Source organism: Eriocheir sinensis, chromosome 37 (assembly GCF_024679095.1).
Source record: "Eriocheir sinensis breed Jianghai 21 chromosome 37, ASM2467909v1, whole genome shotgun sequence".
Classification (NCBI taxonomy): Eukaryota; Metazoa; Arthropoda; class Malacostraca; order Decapoda; family Varunidae; genus Eriocheir; species Eriocheir sinensis.
Genome location: NC_066545.1, coordinates 7031571 through 7048242, shown reverse-complemented (window position 1 = coordinate 7048242; position 16672 = coordinate 7031571). Strand labels below are relative to the sequence as shown.

The following is a 16672-nucleotide window of genomic DNA, read 5'->3' as shown; positions in this document are numbered from 1 at the left end:
ATGAATGGATGGGAGGTGAATACATGGATAATAGATAAGTAAATAAATAGACACACAGACGGATGGATGGTTGAATGTATTGAAGTACGAGTGTATAGGAGACAGATACACAGACAAAGACATATATAAAACGATAATCTGGTCTTCGCTGAGGAATATTTTGAAGCCCGGTTAAGGTCACTGAAATGAAATACTACTTAATGCAATAATTGTTAGACGTGTTTTAAATTTGATGCAGGTGTTACACTCACTACTTTTCTCTATAAACAGCATCAACACATTCATATCTTGGTTCTGTTTTGAAGTTTCTCTTGTTCATCGTCAAACAATTACTTATCACAAACGTGTTAGCCTACTTAGTGTTACTGTTCAATGTGTTTTAAATCTGATGCGTTACACTCAAGACTTTTCCGTACAAACAACAAAATCACCATATACACTTCTCTTAGTTATTCTAAATTTCTCATATACTTCTCTTAGTTATTTTAAATTTCTCATATACTTCTCTTAGTTATTCTAAATTTCTCATATACTTCTCTTAGTTATTTTAAATTTCTCATATACTTCTCTTAGTTATTTTAAATTTCTCATATACTTCTCTTAGTTATTTTAAATTTCTCATATACTTCTCTTAGTTATTTTAAATTTCTCATATACTTCTCTTAGTTATTTTAAATTTCTCATATACTTCTCTCAGTTATTTTAAATTTCTCATATACTTCTCTCAGTTATTCTAAATTTCTCATATACTTCTCTCAGTTATTCTAAATTTCTCATATACTTCTCTTAGTTATTCTAAATTTCTCATATACTTCTCTTAGTTATTTTAAATTTCTCATATACTTCTCTCAGTTATTCTAAATTTCTCATATACTTCTCTTAGTTATTTTAAATTTCTCATATACTTCTCTCAGTTATTCTAAATTTCTCATATACTTCTCTTAGTTATTTTAAATTTCTCATATACTTCTCTCAGTTATTCTAAATTTCTCATATACTTCTCTCAGTTATTCTAAATTTCTCATATACTTCTCTTAGTTATTTTAAATTTCTCATATACTTCTCAGTTATTCTAAATTTCTCATATACTTCTCTCAGTTATTCTAAATTTCTCATATACTTCTCTTAGTTATTTTAAATTTCTCATATACTTCTCTCAGTTATTCTAAATTTCTCATATACTTCTCTCAATTATTCTAAATTTCTCATATACTTCTCTTAGTTATTTTAAATTTCTCATATACTTCTCTCAGTTATTCTAAATTTCTCATATACTTCTCTCAATTATTCTAAATTTCTCATATACTTCTCTCAGTTATCCTAAATTTCTCATATACTTCTCTCAGTTATCCTAAATTTCTCATATACTTCTCTCAATTATTCTAAATTTCTCATATACTTCTCTCAATTATTCTAAATTTCTCATATACTTCTCTCAGTTATTCTAAATTTCTCTGCTTATCATCAAACCATTACTTATCACAAACACACTCTAGTTAGGAGTCTGTGCATTTGTTTCTATAGGGATTTACAGGCTAACCACATGTATCTGAAGCATAAGTTGTACATTACACTTACACTCCGAAGGTCATGTAAGTGCAGAGGACATGACTGTGATTTCGATCTTATCATGTACTGTATCATTATAAACACACTCTGTGATAGACATGACAAAACCCATAATACTGTAACTCCCCTTTATGAATAAGCTTGTAAATCACCCTCTCCTGTTGTGGCGATGGCTGTGACAAACAAGTGAATAAACAAATTGTGAGGGTGTTCACTTTATGTCCGAGAACTCAGGTTTTTATGGCCACTTAGGATCAGACGGGACCATCGACAGCGGCACTCGGCTCACGTGGCGTCCCCATAAATAAGTTACTCTGACAGGTTTACACTCGACTCATTTCACTGCCATTCCCGCTGAGCTGATGGATCATTCCCCTCAGCTGCCCGGCACTGCATCACACATCTTTAGCCCCATAACACATCCTGCTAACTTTGGGTGAAGAGTCTCCTTTCTTTCCGCCTTACTGACAGACCATCGTGTGACTATAATGGCAGGTGTGAGGAAAATAGTAAGTAAAGTTGGGGGCATACACGATAGTTCCCCATGGACTCAGTGCTCATCTCTGTCACGCTTGTGGTGGTTAAGAACCTGTCACCCTAGAAAAATAGTGAAAGCCTGAATAATGGTAGAGTTCCTCTTGGCAAGAAGACAAATCAACACTGAATTAATTTGTTTTGACACCCCTTGAATGTGAACCTTTGAGACGAGTTAATCCATCACCAGGTGAGTCACACAGATAGGAGACTTGGGATTGAGACACAGAGCACAGGTGACATCAGAGTGGGTTAGGGAAATTTCAGGAGACATTGAGGAAGGTGAGGAAAGTCATAGTTAGAACACAGAGCACAGGTGATGAAGGTGGCTAAGGAAACAACAATCCAGGTATTATCAACCCGGTAGCAGCAGGGATCATGTTTCTTAATGGTCCCTCTAAGTGAGAAAAATGAGAAAAGATCACCCCTCACACAAACCATTTCATAATATATATCAAAGCATTTGTGACCAGATTATGTATCATTTATTTTGGGGGGTTTATATCATTGCACAAATTTGGCCCGTCGCTGCTACATGGTACAGCCACAAATTTGGCCCGTCGCTACTACCGGGTTAAGGTACATTAGGAAAGTCTGAATAAGGACACAAAACACAGGTCATGACATAAAAGTAGCAAAGGAAAGAACTCAGGTATCATTAGAAGCAAATTACATAAGTCTTAGCTGGGACATAAAACACAGGTGGGCAAAGGTAGCTAATGAAAGAACTTGGGTAATATTAAAAGCAGGTTAGGGAAATCTTAGTTAGGACACAAAACACAGGTAATGGAGGTAGCTAGGGAAAGAACAATCCAGGTGATATTAAAGGTATGTTAGGGAAGTCTTAATTGGGACACAGAACACAGGTAAAGGAGGTAGCTAGGGAAAGAACAATCCAGGTGATATTAAAGGTATGTTAGGGAAGTCTTAATTGGGACACAGAACACAGGTGGCAAAGGTAATTATGAAAGAATTTGGGTGATATTAAAAGCAAATTACGTAAGTCTTAGTTGGGCATAAAACACAGGTAGCAATGGTAGTTAATGAAAGAACTCGGGTAATATTAAAAGCAAATTACATAAGTCTTAGTTGGATATTAAACACAGATGATTAAGGGAGCTACAGGAAGAATAACCCAGGAAATACTACAGGTGAGTTTGGGAAATCTTAGATGCCATAAAAAATACAAGTAACATGAGTGTATTTTAGAAGCGACATGGGTGATCTTGAGGTAGGTTAGATAAGCCATACAGGCGGGACGCATAGCAACCAGGCACACTCAGGGTACAGGTGACATGAAGGTGAACCCGGGGGAGTGCCAGCAGCAGCACCGTGGCTCCCTCACCTGTCGTGTTGAGGTAGAGGTTGTTGATCTTGGGTCCACAGGAGTGAGGCGGGGGGCTGGGAGTCAATTTGGCACGAGAGTCGCAGAGCCTCACCCGCCAGCACCGTCACATTGGAGGGGCTCACCACAAAATACTTGGTGAGACCTGCAACAGAGTGCTTCCCATTAGTCCCAGACGTCTTGGCAGCGGCCGGCCCTCCTGCACCGGCTTGCTGTTTGATTCTATTTTAATTAAGAGTTTTAGATTTCTAGTATGCTTTACTATACTTTGTCAACCCAAACTAACCCAGCCTATTATATTCTGCAAACTTAACTTAACCAAACCTCTTAGCAATATTTTCTTGTTGTCTGTCATTATTCTTTGTGCTTACACTAAGAGATTCTGAAATCCATTTCATGTTTACTCTCTTCTTGAAAATATGTTTGGGACTCTTGATTTGCTTCTTTCTGCAAACTGAAACAAGTTAATCTCCTCTCTGGTGTCTTGTACTAATTCCAAAATGGGCAACTGCTGTTTCACCAACATTTTTGGACCTTACTTTGCCATTAATGTCTCTCATGACTTGATAATTGGATTTTATGCACTTATTTGCTATTTTAAGTCTGTTATAGAACTTTTTTACTATACTGTCATTACAAGTTGATGTTGGCGCAGAAGGTTGAAGTACTTGATACAGATTGTTCCAACTCATTTGTCAATGCTAAAGAATTCTTGTGTGAAGAATAAAAACCCAAGTTCCTTCCTATCTACAAGACCTTTCCAGCTCAGCCAATACTATGAATGCCTCGTCCATCCCCTGACCTCATCGAGACCTTACCGTGACACCTAGCATCTTAGTTGTTCTGGCGTGGCAGCTAAGTTTCTCTCTGTTGCTAAAATCCTAACACTGTACAATGCCAGACGGTTAGATATGGCTAGGTTAGGTTAGTATACATGTGTGCTGCTGTTATCTCTATGAGTCTATGTGAAGTAATGTTTGATTGTTGTAATGGATAGTTTCGTCTCTCCTTTCTATTTCTTAAGCGTTTGGTTTCTGCAAGTAAGTTAGGTACAGTTGTGCATATCCAGGGTCAAATTCCAACGGCAGCCTGATTGTACCCAGAGATTCTTAGCACCCCGTCATTCCCCCCCGGCAGAGATTGTATTTAACATCTTCAACAAATAATAGGGAGTTAATGAACGGGTGAGTTTCAAGCTGTTTCTATAGAGAGGGCAGCACTGAACTTCCTAGCCATTCAGTCTACAGGAGGAGGAGGAGGAGGAAGAGAAGGACCCAGAAAGAGAAGGAAGTGGAGAGAAGCAACATAACTCCATTCACACACACACACACACACACACACACACACACACACACACACACACCTAGACTATACAAGCAGGAATATAACTTTCTCCACTTTTCTCGGCACTGTAATCTATTTCCTCCTTCGACACTTGTGGCCATTTTCAGCGGAGTCAAAAATGCGATGTTTATGGTGTGAAGCATATACTGAATCAGGCTTTTCCTTCCTCTTCCTCCTCCTCCTTTTCCTCCATCTCCATCTCCTCCTCCTCCTCCTCTTCCTCCTTCTTCCCCTACAGCTATTTTTTCTCCATTTCCTCTGCCTCCTCCTCTTTCTTGATTTCCTATTTCTCCTTTATCTCCTCCTCCTTATCCTTACTCTCTCTTTACTTATTCTTCTTTCACTTCTTCCTCCTTTTCTCCCTTTTATTCACCTCTACACCATTTATCTTTTTTTTTTTTTAGTCCTCCTCCTCCTCCTTCTTTCCTCCACCTCCTTCTTAGTCTCCATTTCCTCCTCCTCCTCCTCCTCCTTCTCTTCTATGTTTTTCTTTTCCTCCCTTTTCTTCATCTCTACATCCTTATCCTTCTTTTATTGGTCCTCCTCTTCCTCCTTTCTCTCCACCTCCTCCTTATTTTCCATTTCCTCCTCCTAATTCTTTCCTCTACCTCCTTTTTAGTCTCCATTTCCTCCTCCTAATTCTATGTCTTTCTTTTCCTCCCTTTCCTTCATCTCTACATCCTTATCCTTCTTTTATTGGTCCTCCTCTTCCTCCTTTCTCTCCACCTCCTCCTCCTTTTTCTCCACCTACTTCTTTTCCTTCCTTTCCTTCATCTCTACATCTTTATCCTTCTCCCTTTATAATCTACCTCCTTCACTTTTTTATTCCGCTCCGTTCCATCCTCCTCCTCCTCCTCCTCCTCCTCCTCCAGGCCACCACTATTTAATGTCCAGCTTTTCATCAGTATTTATTTTTGAGTAAGTGTTTTATTTTTATCCCTTTCTCCTCTTCCTTATTAGACTCTCTCTCACGGTGACTTGCTTCCTTACACACATACATTTTTGGGGTTCTTGTCGTTAATAATGGAAGCGTTACGAATATGGAGGTTAGCACACACGACATGGAAATTAGGAAAGGCAATAATGATGATAATGATAACAATAATAATGAGAGGGATTTGGGGTGGAGTGGCATGGGGTGTGTGTGTGTGCGTGTGTGTGTGTGTGTGTAAACAGGCCCAGGTATATAAAAAGAGGATCATATTAATGGCTTTTTGAAGTAGTACTGATAGGGGGCGAACGAAGGATGATATAGAGGAGGAGGAAGATAGAAAAAAGAAGGGAGAATAATGTGTTTTGAGAGAGAGAGAGAGAGAGAGAGAGAGAGAGAGAGAGAGAGAGAGAGAGAGAGAGAGAGAGAGAGAGTATGGTTTTATATATATACGTAAATAAATCATAAACACCAGAGAATTGAACCCGTTTTCTTTCGTAGCGAGTATTTTTGCAGTCAACTTCGATGGAGAGAAGGAACTAAAATAAATAAATAAATAACTAAATAAATAAATAGATAAATAAATAAATAAATAATAAAAAACCCAGCAGATTAATTATTTCTGGAGCGCTAAAAACTGTATTCTACTTCCTTACGCTTTTGCTATTGTTGTTGTTGTTGTTGTTGATTACATGCTCGTTATTACTTTTCAAAACGTTATCTGTGTGTGTGTGTGTGTGTGTGTGTGTGTGTGTGTGTGTGTGTGTGTAATAATGAAATCTACTCCAGAAAATAAAACATTAGTCTTGAAAACGTACGATTATAATGCTCTCTCTCTCTCTCTCTCTCTCTCTCTCATTTTCCCACCCCTTTAACACCTATAATACTCGTTTTTGCTGCGTATTTAACCCCCCCCCCCCCCCCCCCCGAAAAAAGAAAGATATGTAAATTAGCAAAGCATTAACATAAAAGTTTAACTCATGAAAGATAATTTAGCTTAGTCGAGTTTTATCTCCATTATTTTTTTTCTTCCCTTCTGGTCCGTTATTTCCCGTTCTTGAAGTGTCCCAACCCAATCACGGGGAGAGAGAGAGAGAGAGAGAGAGAGAGAGAGAGAGAGAGAGAGAGAGAGAGAGAGATTGTCAGTGTTTACGTATGTGTAATGTTTTGATTACGATTCGTTTTTCTTTTGTTTTGTTATTTTCTTGTATTTTCTACTTTTTTCTTCTCCCTTATTAGTTATTCCTACTCTCTTTTTTCTTTCTATTCCTCTTTTCCTTATTCTCCTCCTCCTCCTCTTTCATCTTATCTTGTTATTCATTTTTATTTATATTTTCTTCATTTTCTACCCATTTATGGCTTTTACTACTACTTCTACTACTACTATCAAAACCAGTCTTAAAAACTACACAAAAACCCTCTATTTATTCTGTATTCGTTTTCTCATCATTTTTTCCTAATCATCATCATTATCATCATCGTCATCGTGTTTCCTTCCTATATATTTTTTCAACAAGGCGTAGATATAAGATTCGCAAACACTAAGGGTCATATTCGGCGTCCAGACATACACATTTGACAAGGCTTTCGTAGGATTTTGGGGCATTTCCAGGGGTAGTTTCATGACCTTTCTGATAGAGCGACCCTTCTTCTGTACCACGAACCTAAAAAAAATCATTAGAGCCCGATTGATCTCCTTCCCGGGCTTTGGTAATGGTTGATGTGAGGGGCGGAACCGTCTGACTATATTGGTCCACATTCTGAAAAGTATCGGTCACCCATTAGCCTACGACTATTTCCTAGGGCCACAGAGAATATTAACCGTTTTTTCATGGTGTTTTTTTATCGTTCAAGATGTAGAAACTAAAATGATCACTAGCATCACAAAACGGTCCATGGAAATCCCAGCATTTTTTTACAAGAGGCTTATACCTAAGAGTAAGCTTCGGTGGGCTATTCATATTGACGGAATTTGGTAAGGACAGAGAAAGGAAGTTTAGGCTATTCAAGAAACATAAGCCTTTCTTCGTATACTGGGTTGAATTATGCGTATGGAGATTACCGGCTTTATATAACGTAAAGTCCTTGATACAACGTATAGTAAGGATTAGCGTACCCTTTAGCGTAGTACTTCAGATACAAAGAATGAAACAAGAGGGAAAGGGAGGATGAAAGGTGAGCAAGTGATGGACATAAAAGACCAAAGAATAACAATGGAGAAGAAAGAGGAGGAAGTTAAGTAAAGGTAGTGATGAACATAAAAGACAAAAGAATAACGATGGGGAAGGAGGAGGAGGATGGAGGGAGAAAAGTATGGGCAGGTTATTAACGAAAAAAGATCAAGATAAAAAAGAAGAAAACAAGGAGGAGCAGTATAGGCGGATGAGGAACGTAAATCTATCTTTCCTTCCTGCTGGAGGTACGCCTTCGTACAGCCTGTGCCTAAGAAGGGTGACCGATCCAATCCTTCTAACTACCGCCCTACAGCTTTACTTTCCTGTCTATCTAAAGCTTTTGAATCAGTCCTTAACCGGAAGATTCAAAAGCACCTTTCCAATTCTGACCTTCTATATCTGATCGTCAGTATGGGTTCCGCAAGGGGCGCTCTACTGGCGATCTTCTTGCTCTCTTAACTGACTCTTGGTCATCCTCTCTTAGCCGTTTCGGTAAAACTTTCGCAGTTGCGCTAGATATATTGAAAGCCTTCGATAGTCAGGTACAAGTCTTTGTTTTCTAAACTGCCCTCTTACGGTTTCTATTCTTCTCTCTGTTCCTTTATCTCCAGCTTCCTTTCCGGCCGTTCTATCTCCGCCGTGGAAGACGGTCACTGTTCTTCCCCTAAACCTATCAACAGTGGTGTTCCACAGGACTTTGTCCTATCACCCACTCTCTTTTTGTTATTCATCAATGATATTCTTTCTTTAACAAACTGTCCTATCCATTCATACGCTGACGACTCAACTCTGGATTATTCAACTTCTTTCAACAGAAGATCTTCTCAACAGGAATAACAAGACTCCGGACTGGAGGCTGCAGAATGCTTAACCTCAGACCTTGCTATCATTTCCGACTGGGGTAAAAGGAACCTTGTGGCCTTCAGTGCCTCAAAAACCCAATTTCTCCACCTATCTACTCGACACAATCTTCCCTATTCTTCGATAACACTCGGCTGTCACCTTCTTCAACACTAAATATCCTCGGTCTATCCTTAGCTCAAAATCTCAAATGGAAACTTCACATCTCCTCTCTCACTAAATCAGCTTCCTCGAGGCTGGGCGTTCTGTATCGTCTCCGCCAGTTCTTCTCCCCCGCACAGATGCTTTCCATTTATAGGGGCTTTGTCCGCCCTTGTATGGAGTATGCATCTCACGGGGGGGGGGGGGGGGGTCCACTAACATAGCTCTCCTGGACAGAGTGGAGTCTAATAAGGATCTTCGTCTCATTAGCTCTCCTCCTCTTACTGATAGTCTTCTACCGCTTAAATTCCGCCGCCATGTTGCCTCTCTTTCTATCTTCTATCGATAGTTTCACGCTGACTGCTCTTCTGAACTTGCTAACTGCATGCCTCCCCCCTCCCGCGGCCCCGCTGCACTCGACTGTCCACTCTTGCTCATTCCTATACTGTCCAAACCCCTTATGCAAAAGTTAACCAGCATCTTCACTCTTTCATCCCTTACACTGGTAAACTCTGGAACAGCCTTCCTTCGTTTGTATTTTCTCCTGCCTATGACTTGACCTCTTCCAAGACGAGTGTATCAAGACACCTCTCCACCCGAAACTGACCTCTCTTCTGGCCACTCTATACTATCTTGTTGTGGGAGCGGCAAGCATCGGGCTTTTTTCTTTTTTTTTTTTACATTCTTTTTGTTGCCCTTGTGCCGACTCTTGCTGTAAAAAAAAAAAAAGGAGCAAAGAATAAGAATGGAGGAGAAGGAGGGGAAGGAAAATAAGTATTGGCGGATGACGAACGTAAAAGAGCAAAGAATAAGAATGGAAGAGGAGGAGGAGGAGGAGAAGAGGGAAGGATGAGAAGGTAAGTAAAAGGTGAAGAACGTAAAAGGACAACGAATACCGATAGAAACAACAGCCTAAAAGAATTAAAAGGAAAGAGAGACCCGCTAAACAAGGGAACAGGGAAACAAATGAAAACTACGACACACACACACACACACACACACACACACACACGCACGAGCACAAACTTATACATTCTTGTGAATTAATGAAAACCCAATACGAAGAGAGAGAGAGAGAGAGAGAGAGAGAGAGAGAGAGAGAGAGAGAGAGAGAGAGAGAGAGAGAGAGAGATTTGTTGTAAGTAGGAAGGAGTGCGTGGGTATATGTGTGTGTGATGTATAAGAGAGCGGTAGAGAGCAGAAGAGAGTCGGAGAGGGGGGGGGCAGGAGGAGGAGGAGGAGGAGGTGGATGGAGATGGCAGAGGAGGAGGAGAAGGAGGAGGAGTCAAGGAAGGGGACGAGTATGGGATGGGATGGGATGGGATGGAGAGAGTGAGAGAGAGAGAGAGAGAGAGAGAGAGAGAGAGAGAGAGAGAGAGGAGAGGATGGAGGGAGAGTGAGTGATGCTACGCACATGAGAGGGAGAGGGAGGGAGGGAGGAAGAGAGGAAAGAGAGAAGAGAGGGAGAGAGGGAGGGAGAGAGAGAGGGCCACCGCTGAAAAATCAATGAAATGCCTGACGTGGCCTGTATCACGTGGGTTCTTGTGGGCAGTTCTGCGCAGCCTCGGCTCTCTCTCTCTCTCTCTCTCTCTCTCCTACTACTACTAATGCTACAGTTACTGCTGCTGTTTCTGCTGGTACTGTGATCTCCTCCTCCTCCTCCTCCTCCTGCTTCTGCTATTGATGCTGCTTCTGCTGTTATCGTAATCTCTCTCTCTCTCTCTCTCTCTCTCTCTCTCTCTCTCTCTCTCTTTTTCTTCGCCCAAACAGCACCTCACCCTCCCAAAGTGCTCTCTCTCTCTCTCTCTCTCTCTCTCTCTCTCTCTCTCTCTCTCTCTCTCTCTCTCTCTAGTAGGATCGAACCGTATCCTAGACCACAATAAGGAGTTTTATCCTGCTATCCATTCCTCCTCCTCCTCCTCCCCCCCCATCTCTCTTTCTCTTTTCTTTTTTGTTTTACTCCTGCTCTCAGTTTTCGTTTTCCTTTTCTTTTCCATCCATCTACTGAAACATACTGCATTTGATTCCATTGTGTTCAGGGTTTACTTAATTAATTCTACAGTGTCTTATCTAGTCACTGAAAGAGGTAGCGGTGTTAAAAGAGAATAGAGAAGGTTATTGTGAGTTATAGAAGAAAAGAAGGAAGGGTTGTTGAGAGGTTGAAAATGAAGGTTGTTGAGGAAGAAAAGGTTATTGAGAGGTTGAAGAAGATGGTTATTGAGGTTGAAGAAGATGGTTATTGAGGTTGAAGAAGAAAGGTTATTGAGAGGTTGAAGAAGAAAGGTTATTAAGAGGTTGAAGATGGTTATTGAGAGGTTGAAGATGGTTATTGAGAGGTTGAAGACGATGGTTATTGAGAGGTTGAAGATGGTTATTGAGAGGTTGAAGAAGAAAGGTTATTGAAATGTTGAAGAAGGCGGTTATTGAGAGGTTGAACATGGTTATTGAGAGGTTGAAGATGGTTATTGAGAGGTTGAAGAAGAAAGGTTATTGAGAGGTTGAAGAAGACGGTTATTGAAATGTTGAAGAAGGCGGTTATTGAGAGGTTGAACATGGTTATTGAGAGGTTGAATATGGTTATTGAGAGGTTGAAGAAGATGGTTATTGAGGTTGAAGATGGTTATTGAGAAGTTGAAGACGGTTATTGAGAAGTTGAAGAAGAAAGGTTATTGAAAGGTTGAAGAAGATGGTTATTGAGAGGTTGAAGAAGATGGTTATTGAGAGGTTGAAAAAGATGGTTATTGAGAGGTTGAAGAAGACGGTTATTGAGAGGCTGAAGAAGAAAGGTTATTGAAAGGTTGAAGAAGATGGTTATTGAGGTTGAAGAAGATGGTTATTGAGAGGTTGAAGAAGAAAGGTTATTGAATGGTTGAAGAAAATGGTTATTGAGGTTGAAGAAGATGGTTATTGAGGTTGAAGAAGATGGTTATTGAGAGGTTGAAGACGATGGTTATTGAGAGGTTGAAGAAGATGGTTATTGAGAGGTTGAAGAAGACGGTTATTGAGAGGTTGAAGAAGACGGTTATTGAGAGAAGAAGATGGTTATTGAAAGGTTGAAGAAGAAAGATTATTGAGGGGTTGAAGATGGTTATTGAGAGGTTGAAGAGGAAAGGTTATTGAGAGGTTGAAGAAGATGGTTAATTAGAGGTTGAAGAAGGTTATTGAGAGGTTGAAGAAGAAAGGTTATTGAAAGGTTGAAGAAGATGGTTATTGAGGTTGAAGATGGTTTTTGAGAGGTTGAAGACGATGGTTATTGAGAGGTTGAAGAAGATGATTATTGAGAGGTTTAAGAAGACGGTTATTAAGAGGTTGAAGAAGATGGTTATTGAGAGGTTGAAGAAGATGATTATTGAGAGGTTTAAGAAGACGGTTATTAAGAGGTTGAAGAAGATGGTTATTGAGAGGTTAAAGAAGACAGTTATTGAGAGGTTGAAGACGATGGTTATTGAGAGATTGAAGATGGTTATTGAGAGGTTGAAGAAGACGGTTATTAAGAGGTTGAAGAAGACGGTTATTGAGAGGTTGAAGAAGATGGTTATTGAGAGGTTGAAGAAGACGGTTATTAAGAGGTTGAAGAAGACGGTTATTGAGAGGATGAAGAAGATGGTTATTGAGAGGATGAAGAAGATGGTTATTAAGAGGTTGAAGAAGACGGTTATTGAGAGGTTGAAGAAGATGGTTATTGAGAGGATGAAGAAGATGGTTATTAAGAGGTTGAAGAAGACGGTTATTAAGAGGTTGAAGAAGACGGTTATTGAGAGGTTGAAGAAGATGGTTATTGAGAGGTTGAAGAAGATGGTTATTGAGAGGTTGAAGAAGATGGTTATTGAGAGGTTGAAGAAGACGGTTATTAAGAGGTTGAAGAAGACGGTTATTGAGAGGTTGAAGACGATGGTTATTGAGAGGTTGAAGAAGATGGTTATTGAGAGGTTGAAGAAGACGGTTATTAAGAGGTTGAAGAAGACGGTTATTGAGAGGTTGAAGAAGACGGTTATTAAGAGGTTGAAGAAGATGGTTATTGAGAGGTTGAAGAAGATGGTTATTAACGGGTTGAAGAAGATGGTTATTGAGAGGTTGAAGAAGACGGTTATTGAGGTTGAAGAAGAAAGGTTATTGAATGGTTGAAGAAGATGGTTATTGAGGTTGAAGAAGATGGTTATTGAGAGGTTGAAGACGATGGTTATTGAGAGGTTGAAGAAGACGGTTATTGAGAGGTTGAAGAAGATGGTTATTGAGTTTGAAGAGGTTATTGAGAGGTTGGAGAAGACGGTTATTGAGAGGATGAAGAAGATGGTTATATTGAGAGGTTTGTGACAGGTTGGTAACACTGACTAGACTAGAGGATGAGGATAAACGCGAAGAGGATGACGTCGAGGAGGCGGAGGAGGTTTAGGTTGTGGAGATGAAGGAGATGAAGAAGGGTAGGGAGAGAGATTACGAAAGGTCAGATGGGTAGCGGGGTCATCGAGAGAGAGAGAGAGAAAGAGAGAGAGAGAGAGATGTCAGGGGTCAACCTTAGACGAAGTAGAGAGCGAATAGGTCAGGGCGGCGCGTGCGTGCGTGTGTGGGGGGAGAGGGAAAGAGAGGAGTGAGAGGGAGGGGCGAAGAGAGGGGTGAGTGGGAGGGGCGGAGAGAGGGGTCAGAGTCTCTTACGCACCGCCCGCCCGCCCACTCGCCCCCTCTTCTTCCCCCCCACCTCCGCCTTCTCTCTTCCCCCCCAACCCCCGCCCCACGCGCTTGCCCCGCCCCCGCCCCATTCGCCTCCTGCCGGGAAAGGGTCAAACCGGGTCATGACGAAGCAAGGTCGAGGGCGCAGCAGGCAAGGTCAAATATTAGGGTTGTGCGTAGTAAAGGAGGAGGAAAAGGAGGAGGAGGAGGAAGAGAGGAGGAGGAAGAGAGGAGGAGGAGGAGGAGGAGGAGGAGGAGGAGGAGGAGGAGGAGGAGGAGGAGGAGGAAGAGGTGTTGTTGGAAGGTTTTAGGAGAGGATTAAAGAGTACTGTTTCCAGCAACGCCACGCATACTGTCATGGCGGCTCTTCCCCGTTCATGCTTTCGATTTTCCACTACTACTACTACTACTACTACTACTACTACTACTACTTCTGCTTCCAGGAATAATAGGTAGGAGGGCGAGCAAAGGTGATAGTACGCAGTATCGACATGCGTACTGAGCCGTGTGTGTGTGTGTGTGTGTGTGTGTGTGTGTGTGCGCTTGCTGTTTCTGTAGTACGTAATGGCGCTTGCGAGAGAGAGAGAGAGAGAGAGAGAGAGAGAGAGAGAGAGAGAGAGAGAGAGAGAGAGAGAGAGAGAGAGAGAGAGAGAACGGGGTGGGTACTTATTTTTTTGTGTGATTCGTGAAAAGACAAATAACCTACAAACGTGTTCACTGATATACCTAGTGATATTAGTTTCCTATTTGAACTAATACTAAATACTCACACATATTTACTACCTACTACCGCCACTCCATTTTTTTTTTTTTACTCGCGTCTTCCACGTCAAGAAGTAAACGTATTTCTTATAACTACAGTTCTTCCGAAAACTATATACATACTACAGTTCTTCCAAAACTACAATTATTAAAAACAATCCAAAAATTTAAATTCTTTCAAAATCAAAAATTCTTCCTAAAACAACATATAATACAAAAAATCTAAATTCTTCCAAAATCAAAAATCTTCCCAAAACAACATATCATCCAAAACTCTAAATTCTTCCAAGATCTGAAACTTTCCCCAAAACAATCAGCACGTCTTCCTTACGTACGATTATTACTTACGTACAGTTACAATGCTTACCAGTTTTACGGCAAGAAGGAAGGAGGGCTACATAAAGCGACATAACAATGCCCCTAATATTCAGCTCCTATAGAGAAAACAGAGTCCTAAAAACAAAAACAAATTATAGGTCTAACGCCACTCTGTTGACACGCTCTTCTACAGATAAAGTGCCATGATAAAACACATCAGTAAAGCCTAAAGTAACATGATAATACAGACCTTAACGTACAAACTCACGAATTAACAGACTAACAGAGGAACACAAGGTAACTTAGAAAAAGAAAACAAAAAACCAGGAAATAATTTGCAAGGCGGAAGAGAAGGAAAAGGAAGTCAAGGGAAGGAAAGGGATGGGAAGGGAAAGAAAGGGAAGGGAAAGAAAGGGAAAGGAAAGGAAGGAAAAGGAAGGAAAGAGAAGGGAAAAGGGAAGGAAACGGAAAGAAAGGAATGGGAAGGGAAAAGGCAAGGAAAGGAAAAGGAAGGGAAAAGAGAATGAAAGAAAAGGAAGGGAAAAGAGGGAAAGGGAGTAGAAGAGAGGAAGAAAAGGGAAATGAGGGACAAGGAAAGGACGGGAGATGAAGGGGGAAGGAATGAAAAGTGAAGGGAAGGGAAGGAAAATGACGTCAAGGGAAGGGAAGGGAAAGGAAGAAAAGGGAGATGAGGAGGGGTTAAGGAAGTAGAAAGGAAAGGAAGTTAAGGGAAGGTAAGGAGAGGTAATAGAAGTCAAAGTAAGGGAAGATAAAAAAAGGAAGGGAAAAGAAATCAAGGTAAAGGTAGAGAAAAGACGGAAAGGGAAGGAAAGGAAAGGAAAATGAAGGAAAGGGAAGGAAAAGGAAGGGAAGGAAAGAAAAGGAAAGGAAAGGAAAGGAAAGGGAAGGGAAGGAAAGGGAAGGAAAGGGAAGGAAAAGGAAGGGAAGGAAAGAAAAGGAAAGGAAAGGAAAGGGAAGGAAAAGGAAGGGAAGGAAAGAAAAGAAAAGGAAGAGAAGGAAGGAAGGAAAGAAAGGAAAGGAAGGGAAGGAAAGGAAGGAAGGAAGAGAAGGAAGGAAGGAAGGAAAGGGAAGGGAAGGAAAATGAAGGGAAGGAAAGAAAAGGAAAGGAAAGGAAAGGGAAGGAAAAGGAAGGGAAGGAAAGAAAAGAAAAGAAAAGGAAAGGGAAGAGAAGGGAAGGGAAGGAAAGGAAAGGGAAGGGAAGGAAAGGGAAGGGAAGGGAAGGGAAGGAAAGGAAAGGGAAGGGAAGGGAAGGAAAGGGAAGGGAAGAGAAGAGAAGGGAAGGGAAGGAAAGGGAAGGGAAGTTAAGGGAGGAGAAAATATAAGAAGGGATGGGAGGAGAAAGGGAAGACAAGGGAACGGAAAAGAACTGAGAGGAAAGGAAGAAAAAAGAAAAAAAAAAAAGAGAGAGAGACGAAGGCAAGGGCAAGACCAATAGAGGGTCATACCACTGGGCACTTACTGGCGACACGGAGAGTAATGGGAGCACTGGTGATGACGCCGGAGGAAGTGGTGACCAGGCAGCGGTACTCCCCCTCGTCAGTAATACCAGTACGCTTGTGGATCACCTGTGGGAGGAGAGAGGACACAGGTGAGCAGGGGAGGACCAAGGCGGTAGTGTTGGTGGGTTTTTGGAAAGGTTTAAAGAGTATTGTATCTAGCAACGCCACGCAGTCATGGCTCTCGACTTTCCACTACTACTACTACTACTACTACTACTACTACTGCAACGACTACTTGGTGGCAGGGTTGGGGGACTTCTTTCTCCTCGTGTAGGTAAGAATTTGAAGGTAAGATGTTTGGTGAGGTTTAGTTTGTTTTTTATTCTGATTATTGTATGAGATTTTTAGGTTAGGATGTGGATCTCTCTCTCTCTCTCTCTCCTTCCTTCCTACCATCCTTTCTTCTTGCCTTTCTTCCTTCCCTCCCCCCATTCCCTTCCCTTTTCTTTTCTTTTCCTTTCCTTCCTCTCCTTCATTCCTTTCCTTTCCATTCCTTTCTTTTCTC

The 16672-nt window shown here is 41.1% G+C and overlaps 2 protein-coding genes and 1 long non-coding RNA gene across 11 annotated transcripts in view; 2 read left to right on the top strand and 1 right to left on the bottom strand.

The window, feature by feature from the left end:
* LOC127008138 (protogenin-like) overlaps positions 1-16672 on the bottom strand; it is an 83626-nt gene that overhangs the window by 35922 nt on the left and 31032 nt on the right. For all 6 annotated transcript variants that reach the window (XM_050879785.1, XM_050879783.1, XM_050879787.1 and 3 more), the window contains exons 3-4: positions 16128-16233; positions 3449-3593 (exon numbers count right to left, since the gene is read on the bottom strand). In XM_050879785.1, coding sequence (XP_050735742.1) covers positions 3449-3593; positions 16128-16233 — 251 coding nt within the window. The remainder of the gene's footprint in view (positions 1-3448; positions 3594-16127; positions 16234-16672) is intronic.
* LOC127008141 (uncharacterized) lies at positions 10781-12621 on the top strand. 4 transcript variants are annotated; one of them, XR_007760830.1, is made up of 4 exons: positions 10781-11121; positions 11258-12231; positions 12304-12444; positions 12589-12621. It is a non-coding gene; the product is annotated as an uncharacterized LOC127008141 (long non-coding RNA). The 4 variants fall into 4 exon arrangements; XR_007760829.1 differs by having other exon boundaries at positions 11349-12444; XR_007760828.1 differs by having other exon boundaries at positions 11258-12444.
* On the top strand, positions 12691-13573 carry LOC127008139 (uncharacterized). The gene is made up of 2 exons (XM_050879790.1): positions 12691-12900; positions 13090-13573. Exons 1-2 carry the CDS (start codon positions 12695-12697, stop codon positions 13211-13213), a joined length of 330 nt encoding a protein of 109 aa, XP_050735747.1. The 5' UTR covers positions 12691-12694; the 3' UTR covers positions 13214-13573.

What these genes read in the sequence shown, in the direction of transcription:
- LOC127008139 (XM_050879790.1), top strand. Translation starts at nt 12,695, where the DNA reads ATGGTTATTGAGAGGTTGAAGAAGATGGTTATTGAGAGGTTGAAGAAG. An exon ending in AAGAAGACGGTTATTAAGAG is followed by an intron (nt 12,901 to 13,089) that starts GTTGAAGAAGAT and finishes GGTTATTGAGAG; the next exon opens with GTTGAAGAAGACGGTTATTG.